The sequence below is a fragment of the Zea mays genome, chromosome 5 (assembly GCF_902167145.1).
Source record: "Zea mays cultivar B73 chromosome 5, Zm-B73-REFERENCE-NAM-5.0, whole genome shotgun sequence".
Classification (NCBI taxonomy): Eukaryota; Viridiplantae; Streptophyta; class Magnoliopsida; order Poales; family Poaceae; genus Zea; species Zea mays.
Genome location: NC_050100.1, coordinates 179,401,315 through 179,425,392, shown reverse-complemented (window position 1 = coordinate 179,425,392; position 24,078 = coordinate 179,401,315). Strand labels below are relative to the sequence as shown.

General features: G+C 50.7%; 1 protein-coding gene and 1 non-coding gene across 2 annotated transcripts; one reads left to right on the top strand and one right to left on the bottom strand.

Moving 5' to 3' along the window:
• The first annotated feature begins 175 nt into the window (after positions 1 to 175).
• On the top strand, positions 176 to 247 carry TRNAW-CCA (transfer RNA tryptophan (anticodon CCA)). Its single transcript has one exon. It is a non-coding gene; the product is annotated as a tRNA-Trp (tRNA).
• A 2,967-nt stretch (positions 248 to 3,214) lies between these two features.
• On the bottom strand, positions 3,215 to 5,497 carry LOC103627330 (ETHYLENE INSENSITIVE 3-like 5 protein). The gene has a single exon (XM_008647640.3). The coding sequence runs from the start codon at positions 4,829 to 4,831 to the stop codon at positions 3,542 to 3,544; it is 1,290 nt and encodes a 429-aa protein (XP_008645862.1). The 5' UTR covers positions 4,832 to 5,497; the 3' UTR covers positions 3,215 to 3,541.
• Positions 5,498 to 24,078: the final 18,581 nt, after the last annotated feature.

Here is a 24,078-nt window from a genome sequence, read left to right as displayed (position 1 = left end):
TGGTTTTCCGTGACCCATCGCTGTGATGGGGACGCCGTGTTTTGTACTCTGTAGATGGTAGCTAGCACTAGCACTAGCAGGCACAGACGCACAGTAGCAAACAATCCTTTCGGCTACTAAGAGGTTCATGTGTGTAATGACTATTTGTATCTTGTCCGCTGTGAATTACACAACCGGATCCGTGGCGCAATGGTAGCGCGTCTGACTCCAGATCAGAAGGTTGCGTGTTCGATTCACGTCGGGTTCAATTTTAATAATACTTGTTTTTTTTTCTAATAACAAAACGATCTTCAGTGAGATTTTGAACTCTTATTTATCTCCCTATGAGATTTCACGCCAGCGCGTGTTAGATATGGCTCAAAATTCTGGATGGAGTATATCTGTTCTAAAGTTTAAATCGTTATCAATAATGTGTGTAAATAACTCCAAACTTCACATTTAAATTGTTTTCATATGGTTTTTAAACAGCAAAATAGATACTTCAAAAAAAAATCCTGTAGATGCATATTATATGGTAAAATCCAACTAAATCTATAGATCTTTTGGGGTGCATTTGAAGAAGTAGCTTCGCCCTGCTGACATAGCGGCGCGTGCTCCTGAGCAAAGAAGTGGTGGAAGTCCTCGAGCTGCTGACAAACCTCCAAGGTTCCTCCAACCGAAGTCCTTGACGACATCTCTGTGGGCTGCGGCCTTCAATAGGCTCTACGTGCTCAAGGTAGATGACGAAGTCATAAGGGCATGTACAGTGGAGAGACACCAAAACGGTTCTCCAAGCACAGGAGATAACTAAGAGACTTTATTGTATAATGGAGTGTCTATAAACGTAGTCTATTAATAAATACAGAATTAAATGTATTTGTATAGCATCAGATCGATAGAACAGACGACAAATTCATAAAGTGGGAAGTGAGGCGTCTGTTGCTACTTGGTTTACGAGCCAGAGGCGTCTCTTCACGGAGAGACGGCTCTAAGATTTTTTTGCAAATAACCCCCTTAAACACCTTAAGAGCCTCCACATTAAACACCATTGTACATGCCCTAAGAAGGCAAGGTCTCTCTGGGCTACTTCGCAAAGGAACGAAGTCGTCAGAGCAACTCTAATAGTTATGTAAATTTTAGCTCTCTAAATCATAGATTTAAGAAGTTGCTAAATGGCTTTTGGAGTAAAAAAATGTGAGTTCTTCAATAGTTCTCTAAATATAGGTTCTAATTTTGTTTTGTATTTATCCACATAAAAAAACAAGTCACAAAAACTATATAATGCAATCAACATTTTTGTTTAGGGAGTTGTTAAATGGTTGTCAAATGTAGAGAGAAAATGAGGTTAGATGACAGATTGTTAAATTTAGAAAGTTAATTTAGAAAACCGTTGGAGAATAGTTTCCATGTTAACTATGTAAATTATTGATTTATGAAGTCTTTTAGAGAACTACTGGAGTTGCTCTCAGTAGCGTTTTTACATCCTTCAATAAGTCTTGCATTCACGACAAATCGGATAAATGATTAAGCTGTGTCAAGTTTGCCGATTATCGAAGTTCCGTCCTTTCTTCTCTCCAACAATGCGTTAGAGAAATAATGCTATTTCATTGGCCTACTTCACCTATGAGACTAGTGTTGTTTTATGATTTTTGCGATTGGTTGTATCCGTATATATTTCAAAGAATTTTTAGAGAATGAGATTTCTTCGTCTTTTATTCATTTCAATTTTCTTATGGATTAGTTACTAATATAATGATAATGCCTATCAAAGAAACTAAAATTTTAGTATCATCAATGCTTTAGGCTTGCACTCTGCCAGTAAATGAACTATCATTAGTCTACACTCAGGACAAAGAAATTACGGAGAAAAGAATTAGAATTATCAAACGCCTAGATCCTTTAAACTGTAAATTCTTCGAACCGTGGCTTATAAAAAATCCTGATCATAGTCTTTCAAACAAGGCGTATCCAAACAGAGCATAGTATTTTGAACCATATATCATGTGCCCCGCCGCTTTGAAAGCCTGAGATGTCGATCGATCATGCAGTTCACAACATTTAGATAATTAAGCTTCAAATGCTAATATCTACTTAATAATATTTTCTGTTTCCACCATAATATTCCTTGCGTTTCCATGTGCAAAAAAGAACACCACATGTCTATAATTACATAAAAAGGAAAACAAGACAATGGCATATGAAATTCACATGTCATATACTCATTACCTTACCAAAATTTAGCATGACTGTCCTATAAACACTCGTGACCATAATCTATGTTTGGTGGCAAATTTAGAACGATTGCAAATATGCAATAGAAGAATATTTCGACATTGTCCGGTACAAGGATGATATCTCACAATACAACATAATGCAAACCGGGCACCACTATATGACATTTGTTTTTGCATTTTCAGCTATGTTATCTTCTATTTTAAACTTCACTCTATAAACAGTATAGTATAAAAAATGTTTTACACGATCATATGCACGACATGCCGCAGACAATCTAACTGTGTTTTTGACGAGGTTTAGTGGTGTGCCTTCGAGTCATTTTCTCTTTCATCTAGAAGTTGTTAGGATTTTTTCTGACATGTTTTGTTGTCTCTTTTGATCTTGGCCGAGGCCTTCGCTGAGTTATTTCTAGTTGTTTGTATTATCTTTGTTTTTCCTTTCTTTCTATCATCGGGACAAATCTCGTGTCGTCCTTTAAAAAAACTTGACCACTATAGGTATTGCTGGTCGAATTTTGGCTTTGCAATCTATACTCCTATAAAGCATCAATTTTGATGGTCGTCCAACGTCATCACTTTTACAAAAATCCATTTGCATTTCTTCAAAATCAAACCGCAATTCTATCATCGTACGTCATGTGTGAAGCGCGTAGATCCATTTTTCTCCTCACGTCTCGTTTAACAACCAGATTCTAGGTAAGATAAACCTCAGCTGAGGAGAGAAGGTGTTCCGCATCACGAGTTTGGTTTTATATTAGTTCTTGTTTAAAAAAATTGTTAGATATTAATATCGATGATAACATACGTATTGTTCTTTTGCATATAATTAATATATGCTAACAGAAAATTTATGTACGTTGCAACACGTGATCATTATACTAGTCATAAAACAAACGCACACGCCCTATGGTCGTGGACAGCATACGGAATGTGTCTGGCTTTTTTTCCCGTCGTACACAGTGATGTCCTAGTAGCCGTGTGAATTTTTTTTAACCAAGATCTTCTGTTGAAATTATGCGTTTGAACTTTACCAATTTCAGATACCACCATGTGTTCGTCACGAATTCACCCCGACTGACGTTTCTGAACACGCACGATTTGTCCTTTTGATTACTCATCAAGCTATTATACCCGGTTCCTCGCCCAGTCTAAAATCTACTCAGCCCACGACCCACGTCACAGAGGACTCACCGTCAAAGACTCAAAGCTCCATCGTGATAAAGCTCAGAAGAAATGGAACGGAAACAAGCACAACGCACCACGTCATCCCTCCCGCCCATCCATGCCAACTGCGTAGCGACGCCTGGACCAACAAGCTGAGCCACTGCTCAGTCCAGGATCAGGCGGAACGCGTCGTCGGCTCCCGAACAGCTCGCGATGAGATCGAAGAGCACGTCCGGCGGCACGTCGTCGACGACACCGTACAGCAGGTCGAGCTCTCCCGCATCGTTCTCCGGCGCGACGACGATCCCGTGCTGATCAGGCACGAGGTTGTAGTGACGCTTCAGGAGTTCGTCGATCGGGTTCTCATCCGCCACCAGCTCGGCGCGCCCTCCGCTGCTGCTACTTATCAGCTCGCGCTTGCGCTTGTCCTGCACACCGCGGACTACGTCCTCCAGGCCGTCTCGGTCCATGTCGTCATCGTCGTCGCCGTCAAGGGGCGTGATCCTGAGCGAGCTCTTGAGGCGTCGGCTGAGCGTCTCCTCCTGGCGGAGGATCTTGGACCACGTCTCCGTCTCCTTGGCGCTCATCCTCTGCTGCAGGCGCTTGGACTGCCACACGAGCTTGCGCATCTGGTCGAAGCGCGGGCTCATGTGCTTGATCACCGAGCTCAGCAGCGAGATCTTCCACGCCTTCTTGAGGTCGTGCGGCTTCCGGTACGGCGGCGCGCCCTGGTGCGCCTGGACCTCGCCCTGGGAGCCCCACCAGGCCTCCTTCCCGGTCGGCCACCACGGCGGCGCCAGCCCGCGCTCCAGCGGGAAGCTCCGCTGCGGCGGCACGCAGTGCTGGATGAGCGCCGAGAGCACGGACCCCAGCGTGCTGTCCTGGATGTCCTGGAGGCGGTGCAGGCAGGACGCGGGCCCCGGCGGGCTCTCGCCGGTGGGCGCCGTGACGAGCGCCATGGGCCCGGCCCGGTCGAAGCTGACGTTGTCCTTCCACCAGCCGCGCAGGCTGTCGGAGGAGCCCAACATGGGCTCGCCGGCCTCGTTGATGACGCCGTACACGAACCCGCGCGCGTTGCACGCCTCCATCATCTTGAGCATGTGGCGGAGGACGCCGTCCTGCGCGCGCAGCATCGCCTTGCGCCGGCACCGCACCTCGGGGGCCTCCACCTCCTCCTCCTCCTCCTCGTCCTCCCCGTGCGCGCCCGCGGTCGGTGGCCCGAGCGGCCTGGACGAAGACGGCCCCGCCCCGCCGGCGGCACTGAAGACGTCCGCGCGGCACTCCAGCCTGTTGAGCAGCATCTGGTCCCTCCACATGCGGCGCTTCAGGTCGGAGATCTGGATGGACTCCGAGTCGCTGAACTCCTCCTGCGCCAGCAACTGATGAGCTACCTCGAACGCTTCTTCGCCTGCGGGGACAGCGCCGCCTGCACCGTGCGCGACGTCGTGCTCCATTGCCGACTCAGAGAAAGGATGACTCCGGCCGTGGATGCCGAGATTCAAATATATAGAATAAACGAAGTAAGCACTCTGTTTTCCTCGCAAAAAAAAAAAAGTATGCACTCTGCTTGTATAGTCGGCGGCGTCTCCTGAGCTGTGCTGAGCTGAGCTAGATAGACAGGACAGCAGGTAAATGGTTGCACCGGCGTGGAGAGGATTTGCACCGGCGATGATAAGTTCAGAACTGAGAAGAGAGCCAAAGATCAGAGAGGACGCATATGCATGGGGTTAATGTCGTGACTCGTCGCGTGGCTCCGCCGCAACGGCCCGGAGACGGTGGCCACGTCGTCTCGGAAATGGAGCGCGTACATGGAAGCCATAGCTTCGTGTACTGTGGCACATGGTCGGGTTGCCTCGCAAATGTGCCCCCAAGGTACCCCGTACCCGTCGGACTTTTACGGGCTGCGGGGCTTGCGCGGAGGTGCGTGAGATCAGGTTGCAGCCAGCAGCCACATCTGCAGCTTATTTGGGCTCATCTGTTTTATGTATGGTATGGGCAGCACGCTCGCTACCCACAAGGAGAGTAGAGAGTTCCAGTTCCAATTCCATTCCACCATCCACATGGCGGCGCTGCCCTTTTTCTGGTCACATGCCAATGACTCGGCGCTGCCGCACAAGTTTCTGTACCGTGTAACTAGTTGGTCATACAAGGACGTGCGGCAATCTATTAATTTGGGCGGCCGATTTGTGGTTGGACGATTGGAGGCAGCCGACATGCCCGTGCCCCCTCCCCTTGCCGATGGTCAAAACTCAAAAGGGTCGCACGACGGCAACAATAGTATTAGGAACTACAAACTGTGTGCTCGTTGGTTACCACAAAAATTAAGAATTAGTAAAAATAAATAGATATAAAACGACAAATATCACTATAATATATAAAATCTATGTTGTCGGTGTTTAGACTAAAGATCCTAACTAACTAGTAAATAATATCGCGTGTCTAGAGTCTATATGGTGTGCGAGTTAACACAAATAGTTTATCCTGGTTCGGGCAGTATAAAGTTCTACTTATGTCGGTGTTTCGAAACCCGGGGGGGTCCCTGGACCGACGAGTGAATTGTCGCCGCGTGCCCCAGCCCAGATGGGTCGACGTGAGGCGGAACGCGAAGGGGGGAAGACAGCGGCCGGAGGGAGACAGGCGTGGGAGAGTGGAACCCGCGGCCTTCGTGTTAGCCCCGCGCCCAGGTCGGGTGCGCTTGCAGTAGGGGGTTACAAGCGTCCACGCGGGAGGGAGCGAGCGGCCTTGCGCGAGCGCCGTCCCGTCCTTCCCCGCGCGGCCAACCCTCTATAAGAGGGCCCTGGTCCTCCCTTTTTTAGGCGTAAGGAGAGGATCTAGGTGTACAATGGGAGTGTAGCAATGTGCTCACGTGTCTAGCGGTGGAGAGCTAGCGCCCTAAGTACATGCCATCGTGGCAGCCGGAGAGGTCTTGGCACCCAGTTCGCGTGGTGTCGTGGCCGTCGGAGGAGCGCTGGAGCCTGTCGGAAGGACAGATGTCGGGGCTGTCGAGTCCTTGCTGACGTCCTCTTGCTTCCGTAAGGGGACTGAGAGCCGCCGTCGTCACAGGGCATGCGGGGCGCCATCATTACTCGTATGGTGGAGCGAGCCAGATGGGACGCCGGTCTTGTTCCCCGTAGCCTGAGTCAGCTCGAGGTAGGGTAATGATGGTGCTTCCTGTTGACGTGGCTGGTCCGTGCCCTAGGTTGGGCGAGGTGGAGGCTCCTCCGAGGTCGAGGTCGAGTCTGTCTTCCGAGGTCGAGGTCGAGCCCGAGCCCCCGGGTCGGACGAGGCGGAGACCGTCGGCTCAGGCCAGGGTTGAGTTCGAGCCCTAGGGTCGGGCGAAGCGGAGTTCGTCGTCCTTCGGGGCCGAGCCCGAGTCCGAGCCCTGGGGTCGAGCGAGGCGGAGTTCGTCATCTTCCGGGGCCGAGCCCGAGTCCGAGCCCTGGGGTCGGGCGGAGCGGAGTTCGCCGTCTTCCGGGGCTGAGCCCGAGTCCGAGCCCTGGGGTCGGGCGGAGCGGAGTTCGCCGTCTTCCGGGGCTGAGCCCGAGTCCGAGCCCTGGGTCGGGCGAGGCGGAGTTTCCTATGACGCCTGAGACCGGACTTGGCTGCTGTCAGCCTCACTCTGTCAAGTGGCTCAGCAGTCGGAGCGGTGCAGGCGGCGCTTTCCTCTTGTCAGACCGGTCAGTGGAGCGGCGAAATGACTGCGGTCACTTCGGCTCTGTCGACTGGAGGGCGTGCGTCAGGATAAAGGTGTCAGGCCACCTTTGCATTAAATGCCCCTGCGATTTGGACGGCCGGTGTGGTGATTTGGCCAAGGTTGCTTCTTGGTGAAGACTGGGCCTCGGGCGAGCCGAAGGTGTGTCCGTTGCTGGAGGGGGCCTCGGGCGAGACGTAGGTCCTCCGGGGTCGGCTGCCCTTGCCCGAGGCGGGGCTCGGACGAGACGTGATCGCGTCCCTCGAATGGACCGATCCTTGACTTAATCGCACCCATCAGGCCTTTGCAGCTTTGTGCTCATGGGGGTTACCAGCTGAGATTTAGGAGCCTTGAGGGTACCCCTAATTATGGTCCCCGACAGTAGCCCCCGAGCCTCGAAGGGAGTGTTAATACTCGCTTGGAGGCTTTTGCCGCACTTTTTTGCAAGGGGACCAGCCTTTTCTTGGTTGCATTTTGTTCTGGTGGGTGCGCGCGAGCGCACCCGCCGGGTGTAGCCCCCGAGGCCTCAGAGGAGTAGTTTTACTCCTTCGAGGTCTTAGTGCGTTTCGCAATACTTCGGCTGGTCTAGTCGTCCCCTCATGCGAGCTGGTCGTAGCCCGGGTGCACGGTCGGGTCCCAAGTTCTCGGGCTGGTATGTTGACGCTGTCAACGGGTTGGCCGGAGCCGGGTTTGCGAGAGCAGCCCCCGAGCCTCTGCACAGGGCGAGAGGACGGTCAAGGACAGACTCGACTTTTTTACATACGCCCCTGCGTCACCTTTCCGCAAGGAGGAGGGGGGGGGAAAGCGCCATGTTGCCCTCGGAGGGCGCCGAACATGGTGTCTCCGGTGAGCTGCTGGCGGGTAATCCGAGCGGACGCCCGTGCCCCATTTGCTAGGGGACAGCTAGAGGCCCGGAGGCGCGCTCCAAAAGTACCTGCGGGTGATCTGCCGGACCCGGTCCCCTTTGACGGGGTCCGAGGGCTCGATGCCTCCCTCTGATGGGATTCCGTTACAAGATCGCTCCCGCTGGTCTCGGAAATGTCCTAGGGTACCTCGGGAGCGTAGCCCGAGCCGTGGTTATGTATCGAACGTACCCAGGGTCATCCCTCGCTCTGTGTCTGAGGCGACTGTGAACCCTTCGAGGGCCAGCCTACGAACCCTTGATCAGTAGTGGGCGCGGAGCCCGAGTGGCCTGAGGCGGCCGTTGAACCCTTCCGAGGGGCCGGCCTTCGAACCTCTGACCAGTAGTGGGCGCAGAACCTAATCGTTCTGAGGCGGCCGTTGAACCCCTCCGAGGGGCCAGCCTTTGAACCTCTGATCAGTAGGGAGGCTCAGGGCCTGTTTCCTTCACGGAGAAGGATCCTTTTCGGGGTATCCTCCTTTCCCAGTCCCTGTTGTAAGAGAGAGAAAGAGGAAAAAGGAAAAGGATACAAAATTGAATGAAGTGGCGTACCTTTTTCGACGCGGTCATTATGGCGAAGGCGAAGCGTCGCTTGCTTCTCCCGCCTGAGGCGCCGCCTGTCCCGCCGCGAAGTTAACGCGACGGGGCGAGTGGTTCGCAAGGCGACTGTTGCGTGTGCGTGGGCCGTTCGAGGAACGGTCGTTTCGCTTTTGAGTCTTTGAATCCCGCGGCGGGTTCGGGCGACGCGTTGAACGGGTCTTGCCTTGGTCTTTATATACTCGGGGGTGGGCCTGGTGACGGTTCTTTGCTCTGCTGCTTGCCTTCCTCTTAGGTTTTCGCAACCTGAGAGATTTAGCCAGAGAAAAGGAAACCGCTCGCCCAGTCCTTTCCGTCGCCACCCCTTCTGCTCGGTGATGGCCTACCGGGTGATCATTGTTTTGCCGCGCGACCCATGGCCTTTCTCCACAGTCACGGCGGGTGACTTGGAGGACCTCGTTGCTGAGGGTTTGCTTCGCCCTCTCTCTGATGAGAGGCAGCCGGAGTGGATTCCCCCCCCCCCCCCCCGAACGGAGCCGCCCTGTCCCCGCCACCGGGGTACGTCGTGAGCTTCGTCTCCTTCCATGAGCGGGGATTCGGCGTGCCGGCAAGCCGCTTCATGCGGGCGATCCTGCATAACTACGGGGTGGAGTTGCACAACCTCAGCCCCAACTCCATCTCGCAGGTCGCCATCTTCGTAGCGGTGTGCGAAGGATACTTGGGGATCGACCCCCACTGGGACTTGTGGACTCATTTCTTCTCTGCGGAGCTTTTTGCTTCGTCGACGGGAGAGAGAAGGGTCCGCGCGGCAGTGCGGGCCGGCGGCTGTATCCTCCAGCTAAGGCAGTCGCGGGCGTCGCAGTATATTCCCGCTGTCCTTGCATCCTCGAATAAAGGGTGGCAGCGCCGGTGGTTCTATCTCCGGAATGACGACGGGAGGCTCCCGTCATTTTCTCAGCGAGTGGTCACCGTTGCCGCCGATGCTTGGCGCTACGGGACCCCGCATGACAGGCAGAAAAATCTCGAGCCCCTTCTTAAGGCCCTGGAGGCGTTGCGGAAAGGAGGGCTCACCGCTGCGGGGGTGATTGCCGCCATTCATCGCCGGAGGGTGCTTCCTTTGGCGGAGCGGCGGTTGCCGCTCTGGGAGATGACACCAGAGGCTGACTTGGAGGGCTCGCGGATGTCCTCGGATCCCCTTCCCATCGACGTTCTCTACGGGCGGGTAGCCGCCGCGTTGGGAAAACCGGACGCCAGCGCCTTCTCCCAGCCCTTGATGCGCCCCGACTGTGGGTGTGTGTCCCTGGTGAGTGTCCGCTCCTTCTTTCTTTTTTGCGCTGGATTGCCCTTGGTCCTTACGGTCGAGACTTTTCACCGGTCTCCAGGAGGTAGGGTGGCACAAGCCTTCCCGGCCACGAGTCCCGGAGGACGCGGTGGACCGGGCGGCGCGGCGGGTTGCCGCGGAGGAGAAGAAGAAGAAAATGGACGCGAAGAAGGCTCGGGCCCGCGAGCGGACGCGGGCCCGGCACGCCTTGGAAAAGCTTCGTCGCCGGCAGGAGAGGGATGGACTCCCGAGGGAGCCGTCGCCGGAAACGCCTGACGACGACAACGATGATGAAGACGATGACGAGGATGATGACATGGTTGCCCGCCTTGGCCTCAGCCCGGGTTTGAGGCTAGGCCCGGAGTCGTCAAGCCAGCCCCCGAGCGAGTCGGCGCCGTCAGTTCCCGGGGTTGGGACGCTAAGGTCCCGGCCCGAAGAGCGGGGGCAGACCAAGGGGGTACTCGACCCCTCAGCTGGGGATGTTGAGGTGACCCCGAGGGGTCAGGCCGAGGCGCCTGTTCCCCGAGAGCCGTCGCCCATGCCGGCAGCGCAGGAGAGCGACCCTCATATCGCCGTGGCAGCGCCTGGGCAGTCCGTCTCCCGAGCGTCCAAGGCGCCCAAGGCGAGGATGGTACCGAAGCTGGCGGCAAGGCGGACCTCGGCGATATCTTCGGGGGTCGAGATCCGGGAGACCTCTCCTCAGGCGCGGTTGATCATGGCTCGGAGCGGGTAAGTACCTTAGAACGTCTTCGTCCTGACTCCTCGCTTGTACGTCCCGACCGTGACTTTCCTTTCCTCCTCAGCAAGCGAAGCCATGGCCTGACCGATCTGGCTCCCCAGAAAGCCCTTAAGACGGCGTCGGCTTCCGCAGCCGGTGCCGCACCGGGGCTCGCCGTTCAGCTGACCTTCTCGCAAGGCGCCCCACAGTGGGGGGCTCAAGCGGCACCAGTCGCCGTGGAGCGAGTTCCCGAGGCCGGCTCTTCTGTCGAGGTGGCCGTCACGCTGGGGGAGGCTGCTGGCGCGGACGTGACCTCGGGCCCACCAGACATGTCGCCGGCGCTGGCATCAGCTGCTGCCGAAGCCGCTGCCGTCCCGGTTAGGGAGCGACCTGTCGGCGCCGATGCTGAGATGGCTGAGGCATCGGCGCTTGGTGCCTCGGAGGAGGGGCGTGGAACCGCGACTCGTCCCGCCGAGCGGCGGCCTTGTCCCTGCGCGGCGGAGCTTCGAGGGGCGGCGCCCGTTGCTCCAGTTCCGGACCCGTGAGGCTTCGGATCCCTTCTTCGTTCTCGACGATGAGCGGGAGGAGCAGTCTTGGGACGAGCTCCGCGAGTGTGCCGAAGCAACAGTGGGGTCGCTCCGGTCATTCTTGGAGGTCTTCTGCAGGGACGTCCCCAAGATCCTCCAGGTAATGATTTCAGGCATACCGTTTTTGTGATCAAAGCGTCCTTTGTAACGCCCCGCTTCCTTCCCTCAGGATCTGACGGATCTGAGCGCCGCCAAGTCGTCGTTTATTCGTCACGAGGTCGATGTCTGGGGCTCGCTGCGATCCCTGAGGACCTCGCTCACCGGGACTTCCGCGCGCCTCTCCCAGCAGGGCGCCGAGGTGGCGGACCTTCGGTTGCTCTGCGCCGATCTGAGAGCAGAGGCAGCGGCGGCACGCGCAGAGGTACAGCGTCGGCAGTCGGAGTTCGACCAGGTCGTCGATGAGCGAGATCAATCTCGGGGCCGGGATGCCGAGGCCGAAAGCCGGGCCGGAGCCCTTGCAGCAGACCTAGCCGTAGCCCAAGCCGCAGCCTCGGAGCAGCGTGCCCGAGCCGGAGGTATGTCCTGGCTGTTTTCGGCTTTCGTTTCAACTTGTTTTCTCCACTTGTGTTTGAGGCCTTGCGCTCCGGCTGTTCGCAGAGCTCGAGTCTGCCCTTGATGAGTCCACCAGGGCGCTTGCCCAGGCGGCCGAGCAGAGGGAGGACGATCACACGGCCATGTCCGAGGCCATCTCGGACTTCTGCCAGGTCTTTGGCTTCGGCGACGTCCCCTCAGGAAGCTCCCCTCAGAGTCACCTGCAGGCCTTGGGTGACCACGTGCGCGGCAGACTCCGCGAGGCGCTACACCACGGCGTCAGGCGGGCCTTCGCCGTGCTTGCTTCTCACTATGTCGTTGATCTGGAGCGGGTCAGCGAGGGGTATTGCCTCCCTGATGAAGACGAAGCCGCCCTGGCTGAAGTCCAGAGACTCGACGCAGCCACCGCGGGCCCGAGCGCAGTGCTGGCGACCACCTTCGAGGCAGAGATCCTCCCGCCTGCGCCGTCGTTCGAAGCTGGGGTGGACTTTGCCGAAGGCGTGGACGAAGCCGAAGGTGCGGCTCCTTCCCCAGGCGACGCCTAACTCTGCCGGAGCAGTTCCCTTTGAATGCACTTGTGTCTTTTGCGGCCGCTAAGGCCCGAACACTTTTATCATCGTAGTATAAAGTCGTGGCTCTTTCTCTTTCATTTTGCGTGTCTGGCCCCGTTCGTCAGTAGCAGGGTGGCTTGCCCAAGTAGGAGTCATTTTTCGTGGTAGGTGATGAGTGAGGTGTCCGTAACCCAGGGGTGTAGGAGTCCCTCGGCTCAGTCAGCCTTGCCACTTACATGCACCCGTGTTCGCTTCTTGGGGTCCTGCTACCGACATAGCCGGGGGAACGCGAAAGCCTTTTTGATTGAAAATTTTGACGCAGAGGGGGTTCCCCCCTTCTAGCCCCCGAGGGAGGGTCGGGCTTTGCCGAGGCAAGGCTGACCCTTCCTTGACGACCAGACTTTGTGTGTGAACGGGGATGTTGGTGTAACACCCACTTTGTAATTGCTAGAAATAATACCAATAGGGAAACAATTTCTCTTTATGTGAGTTTGATCTTTATGCATCATCATATGTGAACACCATGTCCAAGAACAATTAATAAAAAGATATGCTACTAAATCCTTGCATCATGCTGAATATTTTATTTTTGGGTGCATTTTGTAACAAGAGAATATTAAAGACCAAAAAGGGAAAATTAAATCCTAAAAGAAATTCTTGAATCTAGAAAAGAGAAGAAATATAAAAACATGAATAATATATTTGAATAAATATTCTCAAACCTAATACTTTTAATTGCACAAATATGGATTGAGAATGAACCAGTCACAGGTTTGAATTTAAATTGGTATTTAAATTTGAATTTGTGAAATAATGGAGAAAGAAGAAAATAAAAGAAAAAGAAAAAGGAATACTATACCTGGATGGGCCAACAACCCTGAATTCGGCCCAACTCCGAATTACAACCCGCGCAGCCCAGCTTCTATTTCCTTGCGCCGACAGATGGGGCCCACTGGTCAGTCACAAGCCCTCTCGCGCGCACACCAGTTCGGATCGCTGCTGGTGGGACCGCCCAGTCAGCCTTTCACGCGCGCGTCGCCTTCTTCGTGCTTGCGCCTCTGCGTCGCGGGGCCCACTTGTCATCCGCGAGTTAGTGATCGTCACCCTCGGGTCGTAACAGCTTGACCGATTCCCTCGCGTGGCCGTCGGGATGAACTCCGCGCCGCGAGATTCAAGCCGGCGGACTCGGACTCCTTGGTCCAATCGAGCGACCGCTTTTCCTTATAACCGGGCCACCTTCGCCATTGCTGCCCCCTTACCGTGGAGCGATTGCAGTGAACAGACGGAGAGGAGAGAGAGAAAGAGGGCCGCCGCCGGTGGTTTTCATCCGTGCCGACGTCCCGACCTCGGCGAGTGGCCATCGGCGCGCGTCTGTGTCCTAGGAAGCTGACCGTGGCCTTGCGGTGGACCTTGTGTCCCAACAGTGCGGGGAATTCCTCGCCGGAGTCTTCACCTCAGCCCCGATCCGCCGTACGCCGCGGGTGGCACGTCCGGTTCCTGAATCTGGTAAGTTTGGCTACCCATGTAGTTCGTCGTGTCATATACTTCGCGTAGCACCAGTTGGGGTAAGAGATGGACCTCCGCCGTGCCGGATGGCCGATCTCCGGTGAGAACGCCGCCGTCGGCCTGAGCGGCGCCGCCATGCACATCTGCCCAGTTGGGGCGATAACCGTGCGCCATCGGATCGTTGGCGGACGGCCGAGATTAGACCCTAGCATACCCCTTCGTCGTATTGAATCTAGCGCGTTGAAAGGGAATCGTGTGGCCGAGAGGGAGTAAAGGGCATCGTGCGTCGTGGACCGCGGATCTAGGATCCAACGGTTGTCAGCGTAGCAGTGTATATAACCGGGTCCGGGTTAATCTGGGCGCTTCTAATCTCTCGGTGAGCGACCTCTCTTCTGCATCGTGTTGATGACCGCTACGTGTTGCCGCAATCAAACCGGGGTTTGGGCGCGTGGTTCGGAGTTTGGCTGGGCGCCGGCGATGGCGCCGCCGTGTGGTGTCTTTGCGCCGCCGTGTCTGTTCGCCGAAGGTGCAGGCGATGGGGGCGACGCGTAGAAGCCATCGATCGCTGGATTAACGGTTAGGATTAAATCGGCCGCTTACCCTTTCGCCCATTGAACGCGGGTCGTGGATCGTCCATCCGATGGCCAGGATGGGTCATTGCTGCGGACCGTTGATTCTTGATCCAATAGGCGGATTGCCCAACCGATCATAATCATAGGTTCAACCACACCAGAAAAGTATTAGGATCTAATCTGAGCCCTCAGTTTCTGATCGGGCGGCCAGAATCAGAGAATACCCCTTCGCGGGTTGGTTTTGTTAAAAAGCCCCTGCTGAAGATAGAAATAAACCCGCAGTCCACTTGCACTGTTCTCTGTGTCTCTGGATTCTCACCCCGAGCCCCCTGAGTTCTCTGAAAATAGTGCGCCCAGTCCAGAGCTTATTTAAAATGTATAAATGAATTAGAAATTGAATATTTAATATGAAAATAATTACTAGAACTTTGTAAATTCATAGAAAATTCATACTAACTCCAAATTAATCCATTCCAGTTCCTAAAATTTTGTAATTTAGTTCTCTATCACCTAGAGCCTCTGTTATGTCATGAAAACAGTAAGAAATTTATTTATCACTTAATCCTATTTAAAGCACATAAAACCTTTGAAAATGCATAACTTAAATTCTATAACTCCAAAAATTATGATTCCTGTTCCTAGAATTTTATTTTAAAGTGTAGATTGTTACTGTGTATTTTGTATATATTTTTGGTGTAATGTTAATTTCTCTATATGCACTGTGTTTGTTTGTATTGTGGCGAGTAGAAGAGCCCGTGACTGAGGACCCTGGTGAGCAGCAGGTTGAAGTAGCTGAGCAGGAGCTCATTGAAGGCAAGTTGTGCCCTTGACCACTTTTTACCCAATAATGTTCTTTAATATCACTCATCCATGCATAGGTTAATTTTGATGGGACCCAATAGGTCACCCTAGATTGTTTATCACATTACCTTGTTTACCCCTGAATCACCTGGGTAGTTTGCTATTGCTTTACATGGTTTTGGGATAATCATTTATTATATCTATGTTCCAATTATTCTTGTTATTTTGTTTATGTTCATGTCAAGTTCATTAATGTTAATTGGAACATAGAGCTTAACTTGAGAACCACGTGCCACCACAAGGGTTTAATGGGACGCCCTTGGCTGACTAATTAGGAAAGCTAGTGGAAGACTACCTTACCCGAAAGGGGCAAGGGCAGTAGGGGAGTGGTCAGTGTAGGGAGGTCCCTGGTTGATTTTGCTGCGATGGCGGTCAGCCAGGAACCCTGCGTTGGAACTTCCTATAAACTGTAGCGGGTTTTCGGAAGCTAGTGGAACTTTGTAAAGGCCTCGTAGTGTTACCCTGCCTCGCCTCCTCGGTAGAGGTGTATGGGAAGTCGCGATCCCTTGGCAGATGGGTAACATGACTTATGGGTAAAGGGTACAACCTCTGCAGAGTGTAAAACTGGTATACTAGCCGTGCTCGCGGTCATGAGCAGCTCAGGACTCTCTGATGTTTAAATTATGGAACTTAAATTCAATTTTGTCATTTGCATTGCATGGGTTTATTATTAATTTTGTTCTATTACTTTATTTATGGTTTGGTATTTACTTACACTTAGTAACTGCTAATAAAAGTTTGACCAACTACTTAAAAGCAATGCTCAGCTTTAACCCCTATCATTGATTAGCCTTACACATCACATGAACTCACACCTTTGTGAGTTTATGTCCACTGGTTCCCCACAACTTGTTGAGCTATGATCATGTGTGAGCTCACCCTTGCTGTCTCACACCCCCACAGGAGAAGAGCAGGTGGTTCAGGAGGAGCCACAAGGCGAGGAGTATGATCTGATCTAGGTGGCGTTTCCCAGTTGACATTGGCGCCAACGATCCTTAGTTCGTTTTATGGTTATACTTTTATTTTGTAATAAGTCTTCCGCTATGTAATAACTACTCTGATGTTTTATGACATTTATCTCTATACACTCTGTTATTATATATGTTGTCTTCTTGGCGCATGTATGAGATGCACCTGGCTTTGTTCCTTAAAGCCGGGTGTGGCAGAAGTGGTATCAGAGGAAATGTTGACCGTAGGACGAGACCTAGATAGAAATGGACAAACCCTTTTTCCTACTTACCTTACTCCGACTCATTCTATACTTATCTCATCTTGATCTTGTCTCACCCTCTGCTAATCCACTCTGGTTAATCTTATCTTTTCTCCTCTAAGACAAGATGGATTTCACACCTTGGAATCCTACCACTATGATCTTTTTAAGATATAGGGGACCTAAGACAAAATTCAAAACTACTTTCTTTAAAAATGTTGTTTGATTGTGCTGATGCTAAATGCCTGATTTGCTTCTTTGCTTGATTGAATTATTATAGATGGACATCTTAATATGTACCACCATAAGGTGTTGAATTAGCTTTGGTAGGTAAAATATTAATCTGCTTAGCTAATAAAAATTCCCCAAAGTAACATGATTTGTAAATACCTGCCTTGTCTACTATTTTCTTACCATATGTATCTAACTCAGATGGTCAATACCAGGTGGGGTGGTGGAATTGATTTGCCTCCTAACCAACACACTCGAAGGATATATAGACAACCTCAGCCACAGCCTGCAGAGATGAATCCTCCTAATCCTCCACCAGGCGGAGTTGACCCACTGGTTGCTGCTCAGATGGCGGTGATGCAGCAAATGGCAGACACTATGGCTGATATGCGTGCCCAGATGCAGCAAGAACGCTAGGAAATGCGTCAGGAAAGAGAAGATATACGCCAGGAGTTGCGCCAGGAGAGAGATGAGATACGCCAAGAAAGGAGGGCGCAACAACAGCAGCTGCAACAACAACTTCAACAACAGCAACAACAACAGCAACAGCAGCAACAAGTGCCACTGCCTCCACCACCACCACCAGTTCCACCCCGTGATAAGCATAGAGAGTTCATGAGTCATGAGCCACCTACATTTGCAAGCTCACCGGATCCACTGGACGCGGATGATTGGCTGAAGTCCGTTGAGAAGATGTTGAATATTGCACAATGCACCGATCGGGAGAAGGTTTTATATGCTTCTGGACGTCTGACAGGTCCTGCTGCTGACTGGTGGGATTCTTATACTGCTGCCCACGATGCTGCTGATACTATTACCTGGGCAGAGTTCAGTACACAGTTCAGAAACTACCATATTCCAGCTGGTATGATAAAGATCAAGAAGAAGGAATTTCTGTCGCTGAAGCAAGGAAGTATGTCAGTCAGCGAGTACCGCGACAAGTTTATTCAGCTATCCAGATATGCCCCTGAAGAAGTTGCTGAAGACGAGAGGAAGCAGGAGCATTTTATTGAAGGACTTAATGGACCACTGCAGTATGCTCTAGTGGCACACACATTTCCATCATTTCAGAGGCTGCTTGATAAGGCCCTGGCTATTGAATACAAGCGTGTTCAGCTGGGTGATTTGAAGAGAAAGGCAATATCTCAAGGACAAGGAAGCAGCAGTGTTCGTCCTCGCTACAGTTCACCACAGGGTACACCGACTCGACCAGGAGGACCACGCCCAGTTCAGCAATCACCACTGAGGACTCCACCTCCTCGACAGGCTACCCCTACTGGCACCCCGACGAAGTTTGCAGGACAGAGTCCAGGCACCACATGTTTCAAGTGTGGGAAGACTGGTCATTATGCAAATGTCTGCCCATAGAGGATTGCTACTACTCCAGTTCAGAACAGGCAGCAAACTCCAAGTTCTGGCAAGGGATATTCTATTGCCAAGGTTAATCAAGTCAGCGTTGATGCTACTCCGGATGGAGGGGACCTCGTAATTGGTATGTTTTATGTTAATGCAATTCCTGCAACCATATTATTTGATTCTGGTGCTACACATTCATTCATGTCTGCTAGATATGCCAACACAAATGAAATACCACTGCTAAATATGAGAAAACCCATGATAGTAATTACACCTAAAGGGCCTGTTGAGGCGAATCAAATGACACGTAGATTGACATTAACCATTATGGGTAGAGAATTTGGAGCTACTGCTATAATATTGGAGTCAAGCAGTATAGATTTGATCCTTGGTATGTCATGGCTAAGAAAGGCAAAGGCCGTTATAGCATGTGGTAGAGGTACCGTAGAACTCACTACTACTAAGGGAGAAAGGTTTCAAGTTAATATTGCAGTAACCTCCTCACCCATGCGTGCAATGTTTTTTATACCGAAGGAGTTTGTTGGTGACAACATCCGGGTGGTTAGAGATTTTCCGGATGTCTTTCCAGAGGAGTTACCAGGGATGCCACCTGATAGAGAAGTTGAGTTTGTTATTGATCTCTTACCTGGAACCGCCCCTATTTCTAAACGGCCATATAGAATGTCCGTGGAGGAGTTGAAGGAACTTAAGAAGCAGTTAACTGAGTTGCAAGATGCTGGGTACATTCGTCCGAGTTCCTCACCTTGGGGAGCACCGGTCTTGTTTGTACAGAAGAAGGATGGATCACAGCGGATGTGTGTGGATTATAGATCTCTTAATGATGTTACGGTGAAGAACAAGTATCCGTTGCCCCGTATTGAAGATTTATTTGATCAGATGAGAGGTGCTAGAGTATTCTCGAAGATTGATCTCTGATCCGGTTACCATCAGATGAGGATTAGACCATCGGATATTCCCAAGACGGCTTTCTCGACTCGATATGGATTATATGAGTTTACTGTTATGTCGTTTGGATTAACCAATGCCCCAGCTTATTTTATGAACTTGATGAATAAGGTGTTTATGGAATATTTGGACAGATTCGTCGTGGTATTCATCGACGATATTCTTATTTATTCTCAGAGTGATAGTGATCACGAGGAACATCTGAGATTGGTGCTACAGAAGCTTCGAGATAACCAGCTATATGCCAAGTTCAGCAAGTGCGAGTTTTGGATTGACAAGGTACCATTCCTTGGACATATTATTTCTAATGGAGGAATAGCAGTGGATCCTGCTAAGGTTAAGGAGATAATGGAGTGGAGAGTACCCACTACAGTTACTGAGATTCGGAGTTTCTTGGGATTAGCAGGCTATTATCGGAGATTTATTGAAGGATTTTCTAAGATTGCTAAGCCTATGACTTCGCTTTTGGAGAAAGGAAGAGAGTTTAAGTGGGACGAGAAGTGTCAAGACAGCTTTGATCAATTGAAGAAGAGGTTGATGTCACCACCAGTATTGGTTATGCCAGACCTACAGAAAGGATTTGATATCTATTGTGATGCATGTGGCCAAGGCTTAGGATGTGTGCTCATGCAGGAAGGACATGTGATTGCTTATGCTTCTCGTCAGTTGCGGAAACATGAATTGAACTACCCTACTCATGACTTGGAATTGGTAGCCGTTGTGCGTGCACTTAAGATTTGGAGACATTACATTATGGGAACCAAGTGTCAAGTATATACGGATCATAAGAGTTTGAAGTATATATTCACTCAGAAGGATCTCAACCTTAGGCAACGCCGTTGGTTGGAGTTTATTAAGGATTATGATTTGGAGATTCACTATCACCCGGGCAAGGCAAATTTGGTTGCAGATGCCTTGAGTCGCAAGGAGCATGTTCATTCAGCTATTGTTGCCCAGCTACCCGATGAGATTGTTGAGGATTTCAGGAGGCTTAACCTGGGGATAGTTGCTCATATTGAAGGAGTTACTATTGATGTGGAACCTACTTTGGAGCAAGAGATCCGCAAAGGACAAATTGGTGATGCTAAAATAAAAGAGATTAAGGATCTGATTACTGAAGGTCGAGTTCCAGAATTTACGGAAGATGAGCAAGGCACCGTATGGTTCAAGGACAGGATGTGTGTTCCTGATATTAAAAGCCTTCAAGAGACTATTTTAAAGGAGGCCCATGATTCAGATTATTCTATTCATCCTGGTAGTACCAAGATGTATCAAGATTTGAAGCGAAAGTATTGGTGGTATGGATTAAAGAGAGATGTGGCTGCACATGTGGCTATGTGCGATGTATGTCAAAGAGTTAAGGCTGAACACCAGAGGCCAGCCGGACTATTGCACCCACTGAAGATACCCGAGTGGAAGTGGGAAGAGATTGGTATGGATTTTATTACTGGATTGCCTCGCACCCAGAAAGGATATGATGCTATATGGGTGATTGTGGATAGATTGACTAAAGTGGCTCACTTTATTCCTGTGAAGACTACTTATAAAGGTTCTCAGCTAGCAGAGTTATATATGGCTCGGATTGTGTGTTTGCATGGAGTACCAAAGAAGATCGTGTCTGATCGAGGTTCGCAGTTTACCTCAAGGTTTTGGAGAAGCTTTCATGAGAACATGAGTACAAAGTTGAATTTCAGTACAGCTTATCACCCTCAGACCGATGGACAGACTGAAAGGACAAATCAAGTTTTGGAGGATATGTTGAGAGCTTGTGCCCTTCAGCATGGTGGGAGTTGGGATAAGAGTCTGCCCTATGCTGTGTTCTCGTATAATAATAGTTACCAGGCCAGTCTGAAGATGTCACCTTTTGAAGCTTTATATGGGAGGAAGTGCAGAACTCCTTTGTATTGGGATCAAACTGGAGAGAGACAGTTCTTTGGGCCTGAATTGATTCAAGAAGCAGAAGAACAAGTTCGTATAATTCGAGATAATTTGAGGGTAGCTCAAACCAGGCAAAAGAGCTACGCTGATAATAGAAGAAGGCCACTGGAATTTGAAGAAGGAGATTATGTATATCTCAAGGTGTCACCACTTCGTGGAATGAGGAGATTCAAAGTAAAGGGCAAATTGTCCCCTCGCTATATTGGACCATTCCTGATCTTTAGAAGAGTTGGGGAGATGGCATATCAACTCGAGTTACCTGCTAGTCTATCGGATGTGCATAATGTGTTCCACGTATCTCAACTAAAGAAGTGTCTCCGTGTCCCTGAGGAACAGTTACCGATGGAAGAGCTCAGTGTTCAGGGTGATTTGACTTACACGGAATACCCGATCAAGATTTTGGATACTTTGACTCGAGTTACAAGGAATAAGGTGATAAAGATGTGTAAAGTGCAATGGAGTCACCACGGTGAAGATGAAGCAATGTGGGAGAGAGAGGAAGAGCTTCACATAGATTTTCCCCACCTTTTCCCTAGATCTTCCTAAATCTCGAGGACGAGATTATTTTTAAGGGGGTAGGATTTGTAACACCCACATTGTAATTGCTAGAAATAATACCAATAGGGAAACAATTTCTCTTTATGTGAGTTTGATCTTTATGCATCATCATATGTGAACACCATGTCCAAGAACAATTAATAAAAAGATATGCTACTAAATCCTTGCATCATGCTGAATATTTTATTTTTGGGTGCATTTTGTAACAAGAGAATATTAAAGACCAAAAAGGGAAAATTAAATCCTAAAAGAAATTCTTGAATCTAGAAAAGAGAAGAAATATGAAAACATGAATAATATATTTGAATAAATATTCTCAAACCTAATACTTTTAATTGCACAAATATGGATTGAGAATGAACCAGTCACAGGTTTGAATTTAAATTGGTATTTAAATTTGAATTTGTGAAATAATGGAGAAAGAAGAAAATAAAAGAAAAAGAAAAAGGAATACTATACCTGGATGGGCCAACAACCCTGAATTCGGCCCAACTCCGAATTACAACCCGCGCAGCCCAGCTTCTATTTCCTTGCGCCGACAGATGGGGCCCACTGGTCAGTCACAAGCCCTCTCGCGCGCACACCAGTTCGGATCGCTGCTGGTGGGACCGCCCAGTCAGCCTTTCACGCGCGCGTCGCCTTCTTCGCGCTTGCGCCTCTGCGTCGCGGGGCCCACTTGTCATCCGCGAGTTAGTGATCGTCACCCTCGGGTCGTAACAGCTTGACCGATTCCCTCGCGTGGCCGTCGGGATGAACTCCGCGCCGCGAGATTCAAGCCGGCGGACTCGGACTCCTTGGTCCAATCGAGCGACCGCTTTTCCTTATAACCGGGCCACCTTCGCCATTGCTGCTTCCTTACCGTGGAGCGATTGCAGTGAACAGACGGAGAGGAGAGAGAGAAAGAGGGCCGCCGCCGGTGGTTTTCATCCGTGCCGACGTCCCGACCTCGGCGAGTGGCCATCGGCGCGCGTCTGTGTCCTAGGAAGCTGACCGTGGCCTTGCGGTGGACCTTGCGTCCCAACAGTGCGGGGAATTCCTCGCCGGAGTCTTCACCTCGGCCCCGATCCGCCGTACGCCGCGGGTGGCACGTCCGGTTCCTGAATCTGGTAAGTTTGGCTACCCATGTAGTTCGTCGTGTCATATACTTCGCGTAGCACCAGTTGGGGTAAGAGATGGACCTCCGCCGCGCCGGATGGCCGATCTCCGGTGAGAACGCCGCCGTCGGCCTGAGCGACGCCGCCATGCACATCTGCCCAGTTGGGGCGATAACCGTGCGCCATCGGATCGTTGGCGGACGGCCGAGATTAGACCCTAGCATACCCCTTCGTCGTATTGAATCTAGCGCGTTGAAAGGGAATCGTGTGGCCGAGAGGGAGTAAAGGGCATCGTGCGCCGTGGACCGCGGATCTAGGATCCAACGGTTGTCAGCGTAGCAGTGTATATAACCGGGTCCGGGTTAATCTGGGCGCTTCTAATCTCTCGGTGAGCGACCTCTCTTCTGCATCGTGTTGATGACCGCTACGTGTTGCCGCAATCAAATCGGGGTTTGGGCGCGTGGTTCGGAGTTTGGCTGGGCGCCGGCGATGGCACCGTCGTGTGGTGTCTTTGCGCCGCCGTGTCTGTTCGCCGAAGGTGCAGGCGATGGGGGCGACGCGTAGAAGCCATCGATCGCTGGATTAACGGTTAGGATTAAATCGGCCGCTTACCCTTTCGCCCATTGAACGCGGGTCGTGGATCGTCCATCCGATGGCCAGGATGGGTCATTGCTGCGGACCGTTGATTCTTGATCCAAGTGGCGCAATGTCGTACCGATTCATTAAGTATTAGGATCTAATCTGAGCCCTCAGTTTCTGATCGGGCGGCCAGAATCAGAGAATACCCCTTCGCGGGTTGGTTTTGTTAAAAAGCCCCTGCTGAAGATAGAAATAAACCCGCAGTCCACTTGCACTGTTCTCTGTGTCTCTGGATTCTCACCCCGAGCCCCCTGAGTTCTCTGAAAATAGTGCGCCCAGTCCAGAGCTTATTTAAAATGTATAAATGAATTAGAAATTGAATATTTAATATGAAAATAATTACTAGAACTTTGTAAATTCATAGAAAATTCATACTAACTCCAAATTAATCCATTCCAGTTCCTAAAATTTTGTAATTTAGTTCTCTATCACCTAGAGCCTCTGTTATGTCATGAAAACAGTAAGAAATTTATTTATCACTTAATCCTATTTAAAGCACATAAAACCTTTGAAAATGCATAACTTAAATTCTATAACTCCAAAAATTATGATTCCTGTTCCTAGAATTTTATTTTAAAGTGTAGATTGTTACTGTGTATTTTGTATATATTTTTGGTGTAATGTTAATTTCTCTATATGCACTGTGTTTGTTTGTATTGTGGCGAGTAGAAGAGCCCGTGACTGAGGACCCTGGTGAGCAGCAGGTTGAAGTAGCTGAGCAGGAGCTCATTGAAGGCAAGTTGTGCCCTTGACCACTTTTTACCCAATAATGTTCTTTAATATCACTCATCCATGCATAGGTTAATTTTGATGGGACCCAATAGGTCACCCTAGATTGTTTATCACATTACCTTGTTTACCCCTGAATCACCTGGGTAGTTTGCTATTGCTTTACATGGTTTTGGGATAATCATTTATTATATCTATGTTCCA